The 21,009-nt window shown below is 40.7% G+C and overlaps 1 protein-coding gene across 1 annotated transcript; it reads left to right on the plus strand.

Annotated features, from left to right (window-relative positions):
• Positions 1 to 2,519: 2,519 nt before the first annotated feature.
• Positions 2,520 to 19,042, plus strand: LOC108722471 (runt-related transcription factor 1). Its single transcript, XM_018447603.1, has 6 exons — positions 2,520 to 2,942; positions 3,124 to 3,354; positions 8,518 to 8,631; positions 13,729 to 13,908; positions 16,353 to 16,646; positions 17,561 to 19,042. The coding sequence occupies exons 1-6, from the start codon at positions 2,630 to 2,632 to the stop codon at positions 17,905 to 17,907; spliced, it is 1,479 nt and encodes a 492-aa protein (XP_018303105.1). The 5' UTR covers positions 2,520 to 2,629; the 3' UTR covers positions 17,908 to 19,042.
• The last annotated feature ends 1,967 nt before the right edge of the window (positions 19,043 to 21,009 follow it).

Below are 21,009 nucleotides of genomic sequence, written 5' to 3' on the forward strand. Positions count from 1 at the left end.
CGGATACTTCGAAATATACTCTCGACTACGGAGAACGCTATACCGAGGTGGAACTGCCACTTTCGTAGTATACGCGGGGGACGAAGATGATTCGAGGGTGCCGCTAACGAACCGCCAAAGGGGTCCCTTCGGGATCACCTAAGGGGGGACCGTCGTAGAGAAATCCTTCGAGCTCGGATCCAAGCGATTTTGACGCGTTTCGAGAGACTAGGGATTATTCTACTTGTTATCGATAGATTGTTTCAGTGAAGTGTTTGAAGAGACTAGCGAATTTGTTCTCCTTTCTAGAACTATTTGTACATCAAAGTGCGTGATTATACGAGTTTTTTTTTAGTGGCGAATAATTATAAATGTGATGTCGTGTATTTGATCGGTAACTGCAGTCGTTCGGTTAAGCAGAGAATTTGAGCCGGAGTTTGAGACGCGAGTAAGTGAGACTTTTGAAAAGAGTTCTTTTTTCGTTACGCGATTATTTCAAAAGTGTGTTTTTGGGGATATCCTCGGCATTATATTAGTTAAAATAATATATTTTGATTATATTAAACGTTTTAATAAAACTTTTAAGTAATCAATTTCATTTTTTTTAATAACTAATAATACATCTTGTGTCTAGTATTTTTAAAGAAGTTGTTATTATTATCATGATTTTTCATCAATTTATCATTTTTTACTTCCTTTCTCTGAAATGGAAGAGAACAGATCTGAAATATTGCAGCTATTGCAGTATAATTTTTATTCTTTTTCCCGCTTTGAAAGATTTTTGAAAGTGAATAATGATAACGTAATCGGTACTTCTTCCGGAAGATGGTAAACAGAATGAGTTCCGTAAGAGATTTGAATGCGAAGTTAAGCGAGAATCTTAGTCGTCGCAACATCGTTGAATCTTCTTACAAAAGAATGATAAGAAAATCGACGAAGCTATTATTATTGTTTTTAATTGTAAAAATATTTTGCATTATTTTGCTACATGCTCCATCAACTTTCCGTCTTGCTTTTAAAAGGTGTTGAAAATGTAACAATTATTTTTTATCACAGCATTTTGAATAATATATAACAATACGAATATATGTGTATATAATCACGAATTGAAGTAATTAATTGTCACTTGTATGTCACATAGCATTAATGTAGTAAAATGATTTCAAACATTATTTTACGAAGCTCTTTATGTGCGGCCGAATATAATGACTGATCTCGATCATTGATCAGCGTGTTCGTCATATAATAGACTGTGCTCGCAGTCGCTTTGTCGATTGTATCTCCGCCTTATCAATTTAATATGAGCCGATTCGTAATTTCGAAATGACGAGACCGTCATTGGCAGGAAGCAACGTGGTAAACGTAACCACGTGCAGTTTGACACGCGGTCGTACGTGCGTAGGGGTTGGGCATTCGTGTGGGGGGTGCCTACCGGCGGGAGTTCTTTTTCCCCTATTTTTTCCGTCCCCACTACCGTGCCAGTCTGCCCCTCCTGGAACCACCTGGATCTGGCGTGTCAGCCCCGGTGACGTGCGCAAAAATTACTGAATGAACGGTGACGTCACGAGCCAGCCGCGTGAAAAGTGTGCGAGTCGTTCCTGTTCGTGTCAACCGTTTTCACCCCCTTTCGTTTCTCTTCGCGCGTTACCTGCCGCTTCGATCACTCCGTCCGCTTTCCTCGTTCGTCCCCGGAGGTGTCACGTTGTCGCGTAGGTCAGAGATAATTGATTAAAGAATTTCAGTTGTAAGATTACGATAGGTAAAAGATTTCGTTGAATGGATTAAGGATGGTTCAAGCATAGCTGATCACCGACGGCCGCGAGGATATTATCGAACGAACTTTCTTTGCCAAATAGAGTCCTTCGGTTTCTTGATAATGACACGTAAATAAAGATTTCGTTGAATAGATTAAGGATGGCTAAAGCATCGCTGATCATCCGACGGCCGCGAGGATATTATCGCGCGGCATAAACTTTCCTTGCCAAATAGAGTCCTTCGGTTTCTTGATAGTTTCATTTTTCATTTATCAAATCTATTAAATAATCGATTAATGCGTTAGAAATTTATGTAAATGACTGTAGAATTAATAATTTAATCGTAGAAGTAATAATTTTATGAAAAAAAGATCTGTGATAAATTATGGCAGAAACTTTATATATTGTTACATGTAGATTGTCTCGTGTTTTATTTCAGATATTTACGATCCAGTTGTCCATTAGAAGGTAGAAGATAAAATTATAGAAGAATGAAATTGTCTTGACTTGGCTCCCATCGAAAACACGTATCGAAAAGTTTAACTTCTACTGAGGTTGACGTTATAAACCAAAAGAAATAATAATCTCCGCACATCTGCCAAAGAAATATTAAAACAATCCGCTGCCAAATTTATACAACAATGCATACTTATATGAAACAACTTGAAGAGAATTACGAATCGACCATTTATCTCGTCGCTTACATTATAAACGAAACTTGCTAAAGTTAATGACGTCGCGAAAGTAAAAATTTTGGAAAAGAGTCTTCCTGAGGAGTGTCAGGCCGTCGAGCCTGATTCGAGAGATCATGCGTTCTTGAAGAATGCTCGCGAGACTCTCCTGGTTCAGCGGCTGAACCGAATGGAAGGATGTTTCATCCGGTGTTCTGACTGCCTATGGATATATTCGGCCGTTGCAACGGCGGCGGCAGCGGAAGCACGGTAACCGGAAACGGTGCTGGCTCGGTAAGGACGTCCAGTAACGAATCCGTGGGTGGTGGCGGCACGTCGAGCGGTACCAGCGAGAGCGGCAGCAGTGCAAGCGGCAGGATGCAGTTGACAGGAGCGTCGGCTCCTGGCGCGGCAGCTTCGCCGGAGTCGGGCGTCTCTCCGTTGACCGACGCCTACACCAAGATGACCAGTGATATCCTCGCTGAGAGAACTCTGGGTGACTTCGTCAGCGAACATCCCGGCGAGTTAGTTAGAACAGGTAATTGAATGACGATAATACTTCCGCAAATAGAGATTAGCAGGGATTATGTATGCGTATGTGTGTTGTGCGTGTATAGAACAAACCTTTGTGACTTATAGATAGAGTAATGTATACATTTAGCATAAGTAATGTCAGCCATCTTGTAGCTAATAAGATCGTATGAACATTTTGATTATAGGCTCGCCACATTTGGTCTGTACCGTTTTACCCGCACACTGGAGGTCCAATAAAACTCTTCCGGTGGCTTTCAAAGTTGTAGCTCTCGGCGAGGTAGGCGACGGTACCTTGGTGACTGTTCGCGCTGGCAATGATGAGAATTGTTGTGCTGAGCTTAGAAATTCGACGGCTTTGATGAAGAATCAAGTCGCCAAGTTTAACGACTTGAGGTTCGTCGGCAGAAGCGGAAGAGGTAAGTCCTATGCTTTCTGTTATTTCTTTCGATTAAAAAGTTTTCATCGATGAGAATCTGTAGCATTTGAATGGATAATTCATGGTAACGAAACGAGGGGTGAAAGATTAAATGTCGGACGACATTTTCTTGTCCTACTTTCCTCTCCATTCATAAAACTCCAAAGTTCCTTAGTCTTTGCTTGGAGCGTGTCGCCCTTCGTCTTTTATGCCGGAAGAAAATGCCGGAGGGGTGAAGCACCGACGGCGGAAACCCCTTCAAAGAATTCGTGTACACCGCGTAGTAAGGGTAGGTCGTGGACGTCTTGAGACAACCCTCGTTTTTCCTCGGCTCTTCGAGGAAAAGTCTTGCGTCTCCGCTCCATTCTAGGGGTTGGCTCCTCACGTCGAGAAAACCTTGGGGTGGGTAATGGCTTTTATTTGTCCGCACCACCGTGCGACCTTCTCACTTCGCCGCCCAGCTTCGTCGAGGAAAGGGCGAAATGAGAGGGACTGAGTATCGTTCGAAGAAGCCGCCGACGTCGACTAGATGCACAAGGGTGGGTGATATTAATTGAGGTTTCAGTTGAGTTTTAATTAACGTTATTAGAGCCGGTATTTCGTTTAACTGCGTCTTTTGAACTCATGCTAAAGCCTTTTGATTAACGTAACTTAAAGTAGCTCTATGTGCATTCGACCTACTTTGAATGATTTTAATGAAGTTATTTGGTTTACTGAACGACTTAACGTTAATTACAATTTATTTTAAATATTATGCGATAGATGAATCAATGAACAATCTTAATTTTTTAATTTGGACCGATAAGAATAAAAAAATTTAATAAAATAAGAGAATTTCTATATTTGGTCAAAGCGGATCTTAGTGCTTAAATATTTCTATGTGAATTTATATACATGTCTGATTCTTTGCAAATCACGCGTTGACATTTTTTTTCAGTCTTGAAACGCAATCATGAACAGAATCAAAATAGTAATATTACTTATTAAATTGAACAATTTAATAATTTTTCCTAATAAGTATTTTTATAAGAACATTTTTATAATTAGATATTAATGAGCATCTTAAATCTGCAAATAATTTTATTACGAAAATTATTGTTTTCCTGGTTGAGGCAATATTTGAACCTGGAACTCCTGACTTTTCAAGACAGACGTCATGTTCGACTACTGAGAGCAATTTTAGTTTTGCGCTCAAAAGTCAAGGTGGTGTATTAAGATTACTTATCGACTCACCCACCTACTAATTTTTTAATATTAATGTTAAAATTAGCATTACCATATAGAAATATAGGAAGAAACAACTTAGATAGTAGTTTAATATGATAATTATTGAAAATATGCCATTATAGTAGTCATTGTTAGGATGTTGTTGTCATATTTTTGATAATATTGGTAAGGGAAGGCTAATCGCTTGAAAATCAGGAAACTCGTAGATTCCTCTAGCTGGGAAGCGGGGAACTCTCTCCCAAGTTCACGGGAACGCGTCAGTCATTTGTCTGGGATTAGCTCTCAATTGTTTTCGCCGAGCAGGAATTAACATAAGCTAGGATGAAGAATGTAAGAGAAGTGTCTCTCTCGTCAGGATTCCTAACGGCTCCCTGGCTTCTTGAATATTCCCTGAAAACCAATGTGCGCCGAACTCTCGGGAATTCTTAATGATCCTCTTGTTTGTCGAGCATGGAAATATTCCCATGTATGAATTTGCGAGGATTTTGTCCTTTTGAGATTCGCGAAAGAAAATTCCTAGAAATTCCTCTTAGCTATACTTTTCGCCTTATAAATGCGTGTAGTTAATATATTTTAATATTATAATAAAATTTTATATTTAGAACATGTAAAAATATCGAAGCCGTATGTATGTTATACAATCCGTGAAAATGGGTATACCACTGTTGTTATTGAATTTCGATACATTGCTGTTGCAATAAATTTAAGGAATCGTTAAACGCAACGCCGACACTGTACTTTCGTCTTCGCCTAAAACCGCTTTTAGCCCGGACAAGATTGAGCGTACTGCTACGATAGTCGAGAGCTTTGCAATATCGATGATAAGCCGTAACCCCCTTCCCGCACGTTCGACCGTAATGCCTGCTCCATCACTGCAAAGTCTACCCTGAAGGTACCGGATTGTTTCCACCCCTTCGGCCCTAAGCCCTTTAACGAGATAGATCATTTGCGCGCTTATAGTTCCGACCCATAGCAAGATATCCTTCGACTTTGCTGTCGCGAATAAACTTCGTCACGGGAACGTCGCCAATCTAACCAAGTTGCTTTAATTCTACAACACACTTTGTCTTAAACCTCTCAGTCATCTTACTTGTGATCTGTAATATGAAGAAGAATAGAAAATAATAATTAAATAATAATCAAAGGTCTCCATTATAAAAATATCACGAGATTTAATTTTATAATAAAGAGATAAATATCAAAACTTACAATAATTCATAATAATTTATAATAATTCAAAGAGTGCGCATGCAATATTTAAACAATGCATGCGGATAATTTATTAACCTTCTGAGTATAATAAAAATATATGATATATGGAATTGGTCAAACGCATTTATTCGCGAATGTTGATTTATCGACCGCAGCACGAGAATCGTTTCACTGCGAAAAGAAAAACAGCATTCACTCGCGGCAATTTCAGACCGTAATCAATTCGTTATCAGACTGCAATTGCGCATTTGCGTTTCGTTCCGGGAAAATTGAAATTAATTAATTGGCCTGACAGTACACCGACAGGGTACAATGCCGAGACATGTGTACGCACGCGTAGTTGTACACACACGTTTACAGAGGACTATATGCTAACGAGCATAATCAGCGAATGGTCGTGGATGAGCCTCTCCATGTTGTGTTTATTCTAAATTTGACGAAAATTCTTATGATCGTATTACTTTATCACAAATGAAATTGACAAGCATTTAACATTACAAATTATTTTAATTAATTTCGCGGTATCGTTGAAAAAAGTAGATAGAATTCGTAGGATATTAAGAAACCGTAGTGGTGCCGAAGTTTCAGATAAGTTGTACGTTTAAAAGATACGTAAAAGGATAGCGACGCGCGTTCAAACCCGGGCGATCGCGAACGACCTTTAATGGCTGTACGGCGACTGGCACCGAGGGTGATACCCGTGTACCTACGCGTGCCTACCTAACTGGGACCATCGACTCCGAGGCAGCAGAAGTGAAAAGGTTGGTCGGCAGGGTGAGGGCACGGCGAGAATGGCGTGACTCGCAGCCAAAACCGAGGAGAATCCCCGCTAGAAAACGAAAAGCTCGCGTGGCGAACCACCGTGTGGCCACGCTCGACACTCGCCATTATTTCTCCGATGCCCTGCCTTCCACCTCCATTCTTTTTTCCCGCCATCGATCATCTTACGTCACAGTGCGGCGGACTTTACCGTCTATATTGACGCCGCCGGTGAGTTCAAGTTGACGGTGAACTCTGACCCGCGATCGATTATCGTATTCGCTATGTACGGAAACGTATCTAATGGATCTGATAGAAAAATAACGGTAATGGCTGCTTGAAAGGGTAACGCGACCGTTGCAATGCATTAGTGAAGAGGACTCGTTTAGGAGCAGATATAAATAACATAATGTGTTATTCTTCATTTTGTAAACGGCTAACGGATAAAAGCACGTTACCTTTGCAGCATTATCGTATCTAATTTCAAGAAAACATGTTTTGGAGGATACATCTATTGCACGAAGAACTTGCGATATATGGGTTAGTGAAATAATCATTACATCTTTGTCATACAATGTAAAGTAGCATTCTATTCATGTTAATAATGTGCTGATGTGAATATAATATTGATCTTTGCATCGCGAATAAAATTTATACGACGCAGAAGAAGAAACTGTTCGACTAACAAGGAAACAACCAAGAATCTTCTTTCAATCTTAACATAAGCTTTGGAGATATGTTAAAATATATAGAGAAATAAGAGACACGTATTTTTGCAGAAATGAATTTCTTGAACATTAAGGGGGAATGCGAAATTTCCTTAAAAATTTTTCAACCTTTCTTTGAAAAAAATCGTTTTTTTTCTCCCTGAATGAATATATCGTCTAAATTGTCAAAGGTATAAAAAAAGTTTTAAATAAAAATTGCATAATTTTATTTTGTAATAAATGATTAAACATTTTTTATTAAAGAAATTTTATTTATTATTATTATTAAAATACTTTTAAACCATTCTCAACATTTAATTAAAATATTTTTTATATCTTTGACGGTTTTGATGATATTCATTCGAGAAAAAAAGACCTATTTTTTTCAAGGAAAAGTGTCATCACTCAACACTGAAAGCACTTATAAAAAATACGTGTCTTTTATTTTTATCTATATTTTATCATATCCAATGCTTATTAAAATCGGAGGGAGACATTTGATTGTGTTCTCTTGTAAGTACGCACGGATGATGAAAGAGAGGAAGGGTTAAAATTGTGGTGAACCTCTTGCGCGTGCAGCATTATCGCGAACGCGCAATTTTCATTGTGGCGACTTTTCGCATCGGGAAACGCTCTTTGCAATTTTCACGTGTTTTATCGCGTGCTTTTGCATGTTGAATCGATAGCGATCGCGCGAGCGAGTTTTCGCGGCAGAGTTTCGGCGCTTAATGCTCGCGGGATGAAATTGCGGTATACCGTTGCACGCGCGTGTTTTCACCCCGACGGTCTACCCCCGCTTTTTCCACGACATTATTTCGCGCTCGACCGAGGCTTTTTAGCGTCACGCGACTTCCACCCTCGCCGCCCAATTCTCCCTCGAACGCGACCACCCTCTATTCCCTTAACTCGGCCGCGCTGGCTGGCCACTGTCACCGTCGACGACGCCCTCGATACATTACCAACGTATAATTCGGTTACCACGGAGTTTCGCCCGGCTAACCGCGTTTGCGAACTTTCGACGTTGGCTGAATAGGCGCGTCCACGAATTGACGCGTCGCGGGACGGAAACCAACGCTGAAAAACGCACCTGATCGTCCGCCTCGTTTTTAGAAGCTAATTTTCCAGCATTTCCGTTCTACGCGTCGCGTTGCGATGCATCAAAATTAAAATTGCATGCTTGCAGTACCATAAACTTATTTAATAGAATATTGCAAGATTTGATTGATCGCTTAACACGTTGAATGTGTTCTTTGTTTCAGGCAAGAGTTTTACCTTAACGATAACGGTTTCGACGACGCCGCCTCAAGTCGCCACTTATACCAAGGCGATTAAGGTGACAGTAGACGGGCCGCGCGAGCCGCGATCCAAGACCAGTGAGTATCACTGTAAGCATTTCTGTTCTTATATATATTTATTACATTTTATTCTTGCTAATAGTTAATAGAAGTACACAGAAAGAATGATTTTCCTGAAAGATCTAAAATTTTGCTGGAAAGAGATCTGAAAATAATTTTGTTGAACCATCAAAATAATTAACTGGAAACTAAAAAATTATGAGTGATGCTGTAAAAAAAATATTATTAATCCTCAATACCCACATTTCAAAAAAGTCCCTATCTGCCCACATTCGAGTATTTGTAACCCAGCATTTTCTTTTGCTTGTATTTCAGATTGTAGTGCATCGATTCTAATTATAATAATTTTTTTTCAAATGTTTGAAGACTGAAAAAAAAAATTTTTTATTTAGAAAGTCGAAAATGTCGTAACACAAAAGATATTTTGCAATAAGTAAAAAGGGATCGGACAAAAACGTCTGAACTATGAAAATCGGGGGAGATTACGTTAACCCTTTGTGGGTACTGAGGGTTAAATGACAACGGAAAAAGGTTTAACACAAATGAACGAAAAGGATCATCTAAATTCCAGTAAACTATACGATTATAATCGGAAACTAAAAATTCATACAGAAATATTATTAGATATTAAGATCTAATATGATTCTCTTCACTTGTGTTGCAAAAAATTTGATTCTCTAGTAATTAGTTTCAGTTTCTAACAAAATTGTTTTGATGTTTCAACAAAATTATGTTCACATCTGTATCCAGCAAAATTTTAGATCTTTCAGAAAAATCATTCTTTCCACATAACATCTTATCAAACATTGTACAAGCGGGACATCCTCATCAATAGCTTCACAATCACGCATCGTGACATTATCAAGACTTTCAATAACGTGACGCGCTTCGGAATTCGGAAATTTGGCGTGTGCGTAGAATACCTACACGGGAAAACAGATTTTAGCGGGACTCTCTCGACACGATCGTAATGCCTAACGAACGAGCGGCGTGGCACCGGAGGCAGTAAAAGCCGCAAGTTCGAAATGGCCCTAGTGTGCGGCTTCGCGCTGGTCGGCCGTTACCCCTCTAAGGCTAAGTTTCGTGCAATTGTCATTATTTATAACCGCGGGGCACCGGGTCTCGCCATAACATTGACAAAGAGCTGCGGGCGTTGCCCGCGAAAGTGTGTATCGCGGTGCTTTGGCCAAAACGCAGGGTGACGCCTGCAAACTTCGCGGATATCCGCTCGCGAGAACTCCTCCGCGAGAACGTAGTGCCGAGACATACAATTACCGAGAATTCTCCCCGTTATTTCGCTAGGTTCGCTGTCGAGCCTGTCTGCAGGGGTTCCTTCCTTCAGGACGAAGGGAAAGGGACGTTTCTCATTCTCCGTTTGTTACCTACCATGTTAACCTACTACGTACAACGTATTGTACGCTTTGTGCTTCCGAGCATGTCAATTTGTGGCGCGTACCATGGACAAAGATTTCCTTCAAAAGATTTAACCTTGAGGTTGGATACTTGACAAAGAAAAAAAAAACATACTGTCGGTCTGACAATTCCAACATAATAGTTACACCAGAAAGTTTCTCATAACGTTTGCATTTCAAATCGATTATAATATCAATTGTATTTTCTTGAGGTACCTTGCTTTGCGCGTTACATTGCGATGCGATCCCATTCTTGTGTTGGCTTAGATATTAGAACACTAATACACTAGACTAATACATTAATACATTAAAGCACTAATAATATCGTCCCTGAAGACGTACTAAAAATATCCGATAGCTTTAATATATCGAAGCGGTCGCCCTGGGTAGCATAGCATAAGTTTGGTACCTTGGGAAATTGCGACCACATCCGCCGGCTTGGCCGCATCTGCGGACCACCCACGAAACTTCCGTCATAAATCCAAAATATGAAAACGCGAAATTTCGGTGTACCGCTCGGAGACGCGCATCCAAGCAAAACACTACATTTCAGAGAACGTAACGTTTCAGAGAAGTAATTTCTCTTACGATATTAATGCTACTGACTGTTACTTCATCCAGAGATATATTTAAAACGGGATATTTTATTACGAGATCGTACAAATTATTATGGAGATCGCACTTTTTAACAAATCGATAATTAATTGTAATTCATAGTAATGAAAATCACTCCCCCTCCCCCCCAGCTGAATACCGTTTTGCGGAACATCAAGTTTTTGAAAACAAACAGCGGATATGAATTTTTAGAGATCGTTAAGATAGAGTAAGGACGTCGGAAATAGATATTCGTCATGTCGGCGCTTTGGATCTTCTATGAAAACAAACCGTTTATTGAATCAGGGACAATTTCAAGGATGGCGGTGCGAGATGAAAGAGCTTTGGCTTTCCGGGTGGTCCTCGTGCGCTTTTTTCGAGGCCACCATCCACATGTTTCATCTCGTCTTTGAGTAAGCTGTAAGGACTTTTAATTATTGTATTTCAGTACATGACAGGTTTATTTTCACACATTGAAGTAATAATTTATTGAAGTCTAACAATTTGGAAAGGATATAAAAAAATCTCAAATATTTTCTTTTTATACTTGAATTGGTAATTTTTATGTACTTTTTGTGACTGAAATATTTACGTATGAGCGGATATACATTCAAAGAAGTGCTATAAATTGTGCATTCGTGCATTCGACGATCAAACGCGAGAATAAACGAATGAACCTTATCTAAGACAATACCGAGCGAATGCCTCCGAAGGGTTGTAATTAATTAAACAAGCAATTCATTACACATTCTACCCTCGTCTGGTAGCCGAAGGTGGCCGTTGCCGCGGAAAGGCTGCGGGGCCGAGGAAATTGATTGAGGGAGGTTTAGCCTGGGTTTCGATGCTGCTCGCGAGGACTCGCCCATTTGAAATCGGGATTCGTAGGTTCGCGGAGTGCATCTTCGGCGAATGAAACGGTTCTCGGTGACGATAGGAAAGATCGAAAATGGGTGTCGTGCTTACCAGCTCCAACTCACATCGAGAGAAGCTGATTTCGGGACGCAGGTCGAGGGAAGCGGGGGGAGGGGAGAGAGAGAGAGAGAGAGAGAGAGAGAAAGGCGGGAATTGGCGACGGGACGAAATGAGGATCTGTCGTTGCCAGCTGCTAACTCTCGAGAAATTCCCTGGCAGTCACGGAGCGCAAAGAGGGTGTCCAATGAAATCGATAGCCGCGACTTGCCAAGGACTTACGACTTCGTCCAATCGCCAAACATTTCCCATTCCACGGAAGAATAAATCCGGAAGTGCTGTCATAGACCGTCCGCTGCGATGGTCCAGAATGAGCACGTCTAATTAAGATACTTGAAAGACTGTGATACATCTTATACACGGACAAAGATGATGTATTAACAGTATTAGCTAACATCCATCTAAAATAATGATTATTCAATAACATTAACTTTTAGAAAATGGGAATATATTTTTAAGATTTTAAAGTTTTTTCTTAAGTACACTGAGAAAAATTTCTGGTATGAAATAAATTCTGATCAATCAGAATACCGATCATCATAATTGGACATCTGATTATCTTGACCAGAATTATAATAGATTTAATTATAAAATTCTGATTTCTTGATTTTCCACTAGAATTCTAATCAATGCAATCACAGTGTAAGGTTTTTGTCATTATTTTCACTTTCATAATTCATTTATTCTATTCCTTGGCTCGAAACATTGTTTCAGCATCACTATAGTGCTTTCCTGTTCAGTAAACGTTATTGAAACAAATATTAAACAAACAATATTTTATTAAAACAAAAACATGGCATATTTGTTTCATTAATATTGTTATTAAATTCAGATTGTTTTCAATTTGACTGCTGTCGACTAATGTTGTTAATACAGCATCATTTTTTCCACGTAAAAGTGCCTATTCGTGAAGAGTAATAGTGAAGTAGTTACGTGAAAGATTGACCACTGATTATTTGCTACTTCGTTTAAACGGGAAAGCAATGTGGAGTTTAGAAGAGCGAACGATCGCACGTCTATTCAGAGGGTCGCACGAGTGCTCGACGCCTAATGAAATACTGCGAAGAACGGCGGTGCGCCGAATTCAAAGGGTTAGGGTGGCGTGATAAATGCGTGGGTCGAGCGGCATAATTTATTAAATCTATCAAGCCGCCAACGTAGGAAACTACCGGTATCTCAAAACAAATCCTCATTCGAAGTTGCCGTTTTCCGATCGCGTTCCGATCGCGTGGCGTACACCCATTTCTCATCCCGTAAAAGGTAGCGTTGAAAATCGAATTTACTTAAACTTATGACACAACAAATTATTTACTTTTTAAAAGGGAATAAAAGGTGCTTTATCTAAGAAACCTGTACGGTTCATAAAATTTTCTCCCGGCCTTCTCTCGGGTCCTGCAATGTGTTCGAATCGCCAGTCGTTTAACAGGATCTCGTTAGTCTCGGTACCCGTCGGTATTCCAGCGTCGCGCCCCCATTGTGTCCCCGGATCGAGCGTACCCTATTCAGCAAACCGGCGGGAATTTCGGGTTGCCGAGTTAGAATTAGGGCTTCGATTGGATTATCAGGACGACGGGAGTCCGCCACCTCCCTTCCGCCCAGCGACCCTTCGTGTCGGTCTCTCTGGCCTCCGGTACCTTCCACGTTGAATCGTTGCCTTTAGGGGAAGAGAACGAACCTGCATGGTATGGCACACGGCTGTCCTGTGCGGCGACCTCTAGTCAGGGACAGCCGGATAGGACGTCTGCCTATTGGGACGTCTTTAATTGGGTTGGCGACACCGTTGCAGGGAAATAAAATGTATCGATGCCTCTCTCGTGTCTCCCTCGTTCGTTCCGGCTTCCGAAGGGACGGCCACGGCGTTTACCCGTATTGTTCCATTTGTCGTTTCAGTAAATGAAAGATGCACCTTCCACCAATTGTCAGACTAGAAAATGTACGAACTTTTTGGTGCCGGAAAAATTATATTATTTCCAAATTTTACAGAAATTACTTCTATTATATTTGTACGCGTAAATAAAGTGTTTTCACGTTCGAGTGCCATATAAACAGGAAAGGTTGCATAGACAAAATATGCAATTGATACATGTACCGGAAGTCCAGTGGACAGGCGCACGGTTGATCGCAGTGCTGTCTCTTTTAGGGCAGCAACAACAGTTTCATGCCTTCGCGTTCGCCTCGCAACGAGGCGGTCCATTCTTCGCCTCGCCCCTGGTGGATCCGTTGCAACCTCTGCCAAATCCGTTGCAACCGTTACCGAATCCGCTTCAGCCGAGGGATCCGTTGTCTTCTTTTAGACATGCGATGCCTGGTAATTGTCAGAGTAAGTAACCGCGTCTGCGCATGATCGTGACTTTGCTTTTATTATATATACGATTTCGCTTTGAATTTTTTGACAATAACTTATCTATGTATATGCATGTATCGTTCTTTCTGTAGCCGACTCGTGCGTGAGCACTTCTTTCATTTTATAGGTTTCTTAAATATATTATTTCCAAAGTAGTCTGTATTACAAAAATGTGTTGCAAAAAAATATATAAAATAAGACATGCAAAAAATTTAATCGTATGCAAGGAAGTATCTTTTTAAATTTTATTTTATGACAGTTTTTCGTTTAGCGGCGTTATGAAATTTAGATAATTTTTGTCATCGAGTAGGTGGCTTCTGTTGAGTTTGGGAATATTTTCAGACTCTCTGCTACTGGTCTGAGTACAGAAACATGGCTTTTGGGTAGGCTCGGCAGCAAGCTTCTCGGCTTCAGAAGCGGAAACCGCAAGCCTGTTCAAAGCTAGATTAAATATTATATTAAAGGGGTTGCCACGGAAGCACGTCCCAGTCGGTTGGCTCCCTGTTTTGGGGGCGCAGCCTCACCTTCTCTCTCCACGTTTATAACGTAGATTCGCGAGTTTGCGCGTAAAACGCATTGGCAAAGTAATGTCGAGGGAATGTTCCCCGTTGATTTCGATTATTCAAAAAAGAAGCTGTCGCTCGTTGATTAAAATTGTGCTGCTGATCGCCACGATCAAATCTGACCGCCGAACGCACGCGAACGGTATATATATATATATATACATATTGTACGATAAAATTTTTAATACTCTTCTCGAGCGCGTACATCGATAAACGGTTCTGGTAGTGCGCAAGAAGAGACGAGAAAAAAAAGCTTAAACAATAATTCGAGATCAGCCGTTTTAATGAGTTACCTCAGACATGAGGGCTGACTACTCCGTTACTAGCAAATTTCCCGATAAAATACGAAGCACGCCGAATATTTCCTTTATTAACTTTTTTCCCTCATCGGGCATCTGGTCCGATATAATATGCGTACGCGGCTATATTATTCTCACGCTATACGCTTGGCGGATTCGATTTTGGGAGACACTTGCGTATACGGGATTACTTCTCTCTACTAAAATTGTAAAAGTTTAGAATATAGCTCATTACGTTATGATGTAATTATCTTTATTCAATACAATTAATTTTCTGGAGTTAACAGTGGATTTATTGGACCCGCTCAGTTATGAATTTTTGTCAAAAATGTACAATTCAATTTTCTTTATGTTATAGCTACAAATTTGGATTATTCTTATTAAAATATATTTAGTATTCATTCTTCTTTGTATGAGTATGTCATTTTCGTTCTTTGAAATTAATTAGTATCTTTTAATTAAATAAATTAAATAAGTTTTGCAGGTCCAACATCAATTCTGGAGGATTAATATATGTAATTAAAAATAAAAGTTTTGTTTAAAAAATATGGCAAAACAACTTGTGTAGACTTTTTTTTATAAATGGCGAGTCGAGACGGGATTCATTCAGGTATTTGAATCCCGCAACGAATCTCCGAATACTTCGGATAAACTCGTGCGTAACTTTAGGCGATTTTCCATAAAAAGGGCCACCTCTTCGGACCGCAAGGAATCTGGTAATGCCGAAGGATGTGAAAGCACCGGGCGGATAGCAGTATTTAGGGTTAGCTCTCGTGACGACGGTCCGGTGGCGCTTGCCGAGGCGGGCTCGGTTATTTGAGTTGGCCCCAGCTACGCGGGGGATGACCAACCCTTTGATCTCGATGTACTCTTCCGTTCCCCTCACTCTCCGCCATGTCCGCCCGTGTCCCTCTCGCAAGCGCTCGTGCTCTCGTCCTTTCTGCATTCAACCCCCGTGACTCATTGGAAAATCTATCGGGGATGCTGCCTATACCCCGCAAAAATACATCCGCCAAGGGGCGCACAGAACCGCCGCCGCCGCCGATGCATCTCGCCAAGTGATTCGAATTGGCATATAATCCGACGAAAATTTTCCCGTGCCTTTTCAGCCTTCTGTTGTTTTATTCGATTGTTGCGATTATTATTTAGCTGTTCCGCCGATGTGACTGTCATCAGCATTGCTATCGATGTTTTTATATTAGTCAGCTTTTCTTATACATATTTATTTGTATTGTTTATTGTGCTCGTCGTTCATTAGCTGTGTTCAGCAGAAAAAGCAGCTTTGCAACTATGATATTATAAAATTCTTTAATGTAATTAAAAAAATTATAATTCTTTGCTGGATATAAACATACATATAAATCAATCATATTAAAGAATCTTACAACAGTACCAAAGCTGCTTTTTCTACTGTGAATGTAGCCATTGATTTTTCGTAGTAGGCATCTTGACGGCTTTTGCATTTCAATTTTCACGAAGATATTCTTTGCTTGCGCGATTGTCGATTTTTTTCGTTTGTCGTATTTTTGGCAAAACGTGCAAAAGTTGGTTTCTCTAGATATGTCCCAGTTTGGCCTGACAGCGAGCAATTCTTGGGGATACGGTAGCACGGCTGGCTACGCTGGCTACCTTCCGGGTCCCCTTTCGTCGTGTGCCGCACAGGCCTCGTTTCCACCCCCGCCGCCACCCCCTCCGCCACCACCGCCGTCGTCCACGCTGGCGTCTTTCGCCGGCACGGCCTCCATGACTACGCCGACTGCACCGGACTCGACGGCGGGTTCGACTGTCACATCCGGTACCGGTAATACCGGCACCACGTCGCAGCAGGACGCTTTTTCCGCGGTCTCCTCTCGTAAGTCTAGCTCGCTGCACGTCGAATTTTGCCATGCTTTTGACGAATGAACAACCATGAGGTGTCGCTTAATTACCTGTTTACTACGGAAAGAACGATTTTACTGAAAGATCTAAAATTTTGTTGGATATAGATCTGAAAATAAATTTTGTTGGAAATCAAAATAATTTTATTAGAAACTCAAACTAATTGATAAAATATCAAAAATTTTTTCGGCATTGCTCATCATTTCTTAGTTTTTAACATTATTATTTTGACGACTTAACAAAATTCTTTTCAAATCTGTATCCAGCAAAATTTTATATCTTTTAGTTAAATTATTCTTTCCGTGTACGTTGAAAGAAAAGTGTTTAGTATTTGCGACTGTAATTGCATGGTAAAATAAAATTATGAACAAAATTTGCTATGCTGTATTATTTATGTTAGGAGCTCCATTTTTATAGTTATATTTTATAGTTATTAACTGTTATTAGTTATTAACATTATAATAGTAATAACTACAGAAATAAAGTTCTTAACCATAATTATTTTACCATGTAATTATATTGTAGTTACAAATACTAAACACTTTTCTCTCATATACGGTTCGTTTAACTTTGACTCTCCGAAGAGAGAAAAAGAGAGAGAGAGAAAGAGAAAGAAAGAGAGAGAGAAAGCTATGATAATTTTATAATTGAAATCAATTAAGTTTACTTGATTGTAACGAGATTATATAGATTGAGAAATATAATTTGCCAAATTTTTCACTTGTGTGAAAACCTTGAAAAATAAATCGGAAGCACCACAGCCTCATGGTTGAAAATGTAATTATTCGAAAGATCAATAGAATCATAGTTCTCGAGAGACTAGATCAGTCGATCTGTTTGTCTTTGGCGAACTGAAATAGCGTAGCTTCTCCTTCCCGAATGTCACAGTCGTACCAGATACCACGACACCAGGTCAGTCCGATCCCTTGGATCCACTGAGCAGCCTCATGTCCGGTGGCTCTTCCAGTCAGAGATATCAGGACTACGTGTCGCCCAGATCACTGTCCACTGACTCTAGCACAACCGAGAGCCCGGTGCACGAGGAACAGGGCTTTGGACAGAATTACGGCAACTACTTTCCAACGCCCGGTGTGCTTCCCAGCATCCTCTACTCCCAGCTCTACGGGAATCAGTTCCAGAATCCTGAGAGCGCCGAACAGAGGGCCGTCGCGGATAGTTGCAGCGTGAGGCAAGAGGAAGTCAGACCGGATAACAACGTCTGGAGACCGTACTGAGAGACAGAAGCGAGTGATTTCTTATCTAACAATTCGACTATCGAGAAATGTGGCAACTTTTGGAAGACAAGAGGGAAGTAACGCTTAACTGATCGCTCTTGAGGCTATCGGCTATTGTGACATCGATAATTGTAATGTGACGTGGTGATTCTTTGAGAACTATCCAAGTGTCGAGGACGATTCTCGATGGCGAATTAGCACTAGTGGGCATTAAAACTTGATCCGGAACGAACTCGGGGAGTCCGTTCGTCGAGGGACGTTTTTTCCGGAAAGCTTTGGGAAATAAAAAATTGTTTTACCGGTTGTGTGTCTCACGCCAATGAATTTTAGGGGTGCAAATGAGCGAAGGGAGATTTGTAATTAAATGAGAACGAATTGCGTACGAAAGAGCGAGCACGGGTGTGAAAGTGGTGATGACGATTACAATAATGATATCCGCAGGATGTATATACGTGTACATAAAGCTAGAACATTGTCGTTTCATCGAATCATTATTCGCCGTCGTTTCGAGCGATGCGATTTAGTTTCATCGATTACGTTTTCATAGTATATAATTGCGAACGACTGCTGCGGGATCGTGCAATATCGTCGAGACTGACGTTGGCGATTGGCTTCCTTTCTTTTTGTAAATACATGTATCTTCAACGTTGCGCATTTAGTTTTCCTTCAACCCGCATTTTCCTTTAAAAAAAAGAATCCCGTATATCTTTTGGACTGAAGAAATCTGGCTCCACGCTTTCGGCGAGATATTTGCAGCGACCCTGAGTTATCTTGAGAAATCGACTGATTCGCGAAAGGCTATCACGTGCGGTCACGTTCGGGTCAAGCCGATGATAAAATCGAATGGGTTTCAATTCGCGTAAGGTGAAAACGTTTTCTTGTCGTGTGAAAATGTCGCCGCGGGGAGCGCGCGAGCGGCGAAATGCTCGCAAGCATTCAACGAACGTATGAACGAACGTGCCGGCATCGAAGATCTTACATCGAAATTTCTGCCAAAGAAACGAAAGCCCGAGGAACAACTCGCGAAATAGTTTTGCGAGAAGCACCGCGCCGCGCCGGCAAGAAGCTTATCCGTTTTTGTAAACCGGCGACGGGCACTCTGCGTTTCCAAAAATGATTTCCGATATACATATCTACCGACCTATTGTTATCGTAGTTTTTGACTGAGTCGAAGTAAAAGTGTATTTCAAAATATCCACTTGACTTTTCTCTTTAATCTCCTACGCTGTATTTCCTCTATTCGTCCTCTTGATCTGTATTATCCTAGAATTTTCACACACTTTAGAAGATATCTTTTTTTTTCACATCGATTGTACGGCTGTTATTTTTTAAACTCTCTTATTTTTCTGGCGTAATATTTATATTTCAATTTTTCTTTTTCTTTTTAGTGTCTTATTTTTTGGACGGTATCCTTCCTCTCGAAGCCGTCTTCGCTCAGATTATCATCATCATCTCGGAGGACTAGTGGCAGATCTACATAACAGGTAGGTAGGGAAACGAATCTCTATTGGGGTTTCGGTAACGCCAAGGGTTCTAAAGGATTCTCACTGACGGAAGTGCGTATATGCAAATTTGCAAAAGATTTAATTAAACCTGGTCTCGGGAGGGGAATTTGCGTCTGCCTCATAGCTCCAGCCAAGTCGTATGTATGTGTATGATGAAGGCGTGTTTCATATTTAGTACAAGTTAAGTTTATCACTGCAAATGGCATATATCTCGGTACTACATGTTTTTAAAGGCGTGGCACGCCATCCTCTTCCGAATATCAATTTTGTCGATTTTAACTATGTATTGTTGTAACATGTAATTATAGCAATGCAGATAATAATATACGGAAAGATTTTGCTGAATATCTAAAAATAGGTGGATACAGATCTGGAAATAATTTCATTAGACCATCAAAATAATTATGTAGGAAACTCAAGCATGATGAGAGCGATTCTGCGAAAAGCTATTCTAGCAACTGCAGCTTAAGCGTCCTATATAGATAATTATTTTGGTAGTCAAATAAAATTATTTTCAGATCTGTGCTTAGCTAAAGTTTTAGATACTTTAATCAAACCGTTCTTTTCGTGTATTTACGATATATAATACCATTGGAAGAAAAATAGAGTATCCGTTGTTTGTTGGGAATTATAATTTTTCGAACAATTTTATCTCGTCGAAACTCTTAATAATTAACACCAAACAACATTCGTAATTATGTTTGAATTTCGTAAACGAAAAGTTGACCTCAAATTGGTCAAAGGATATACTCTGGCGAAGTTTGATGCGGATTATGAAGCGGTCTGCATAAAGCAGCGTACTTTTCTCATTCGATAACCGAGCCACCGCGCTCGGGGTAGTGTTTATCGCTGTTGCACACAGCGAGGACGACGAGTAACCTGATGGACATATGGCGGTTCGCGTCGGGAGGTTCGGGGGTGGGTACGACTCGTCGTTTATACGCGGTGCCGGCATAATGGAGTAGAGTGGAGTAGAGCACGGATAATGGAGTATGAAGAATAGCGTGTGGTGAATGTCGGGATAGTCCCTCTCACCCTTCCGCTTCCCGCAGCGACTCTTCGTTTCCCTCGTCCCTTTTCCTCCCCGCGAGAATTCGCGTCCACCGAACCACTCTCTGGCGAGGGGCGGCTCTGGACACGGCTCGTTGACTCGAGCAGTTGGCCATGCCGATTTATCGTCCCGCAGCCATGCCACGCTACCGATTCTGTGCTAAATCCACGATTCGGCGTTGCTTGGTGCTCATTTTTTTCCATGCGATTCTCTCTTCTGTTTCTTTTTCATCCTTTATCTCACGAGCGTCCTCGCGGAGGATATATCATCGTACAAAGAGAAACGAAAGGTGCAGAAGGGAGAATCTCGAATATCGAAGCTCTTTTGTCACAACTTGCGCATGCGACTCCGCGTACTTCCTGAGTAATGAAGAACAATAATTACTCGCTGTAATGCAATTTATGACGCGGTCGACCCGGCTTCTCTAGGTGAAAAAGGAAGTTAAACTTGGAGAGGCTACAAAAGAATGGCTTGAATGTGCAGTAAATTTTGCACCATATACTACAGTTTATAAGGAATTTTTTAAAGTTACATATAACTTAAAAT

The sequence above is a fragment of the Mycetomoellerius zeteki genome, unplaced genomic scaffold (assembly GCF_001594055.1).
Source record: "Mycetomoellerius zeteki isolate Tzet28-1 unplaced genomic scaffold, Tzet1.0 scaffold204, whole genome shotgun sequence".
NCBI classification, from domain to species: domain Eukaryota; kingdom Metazoa; phylum Arthropoda; class Insecta; order Hymenoptera; family Formicidae; genus Mycetomoellerius; species Mycetomoellerius zeteki.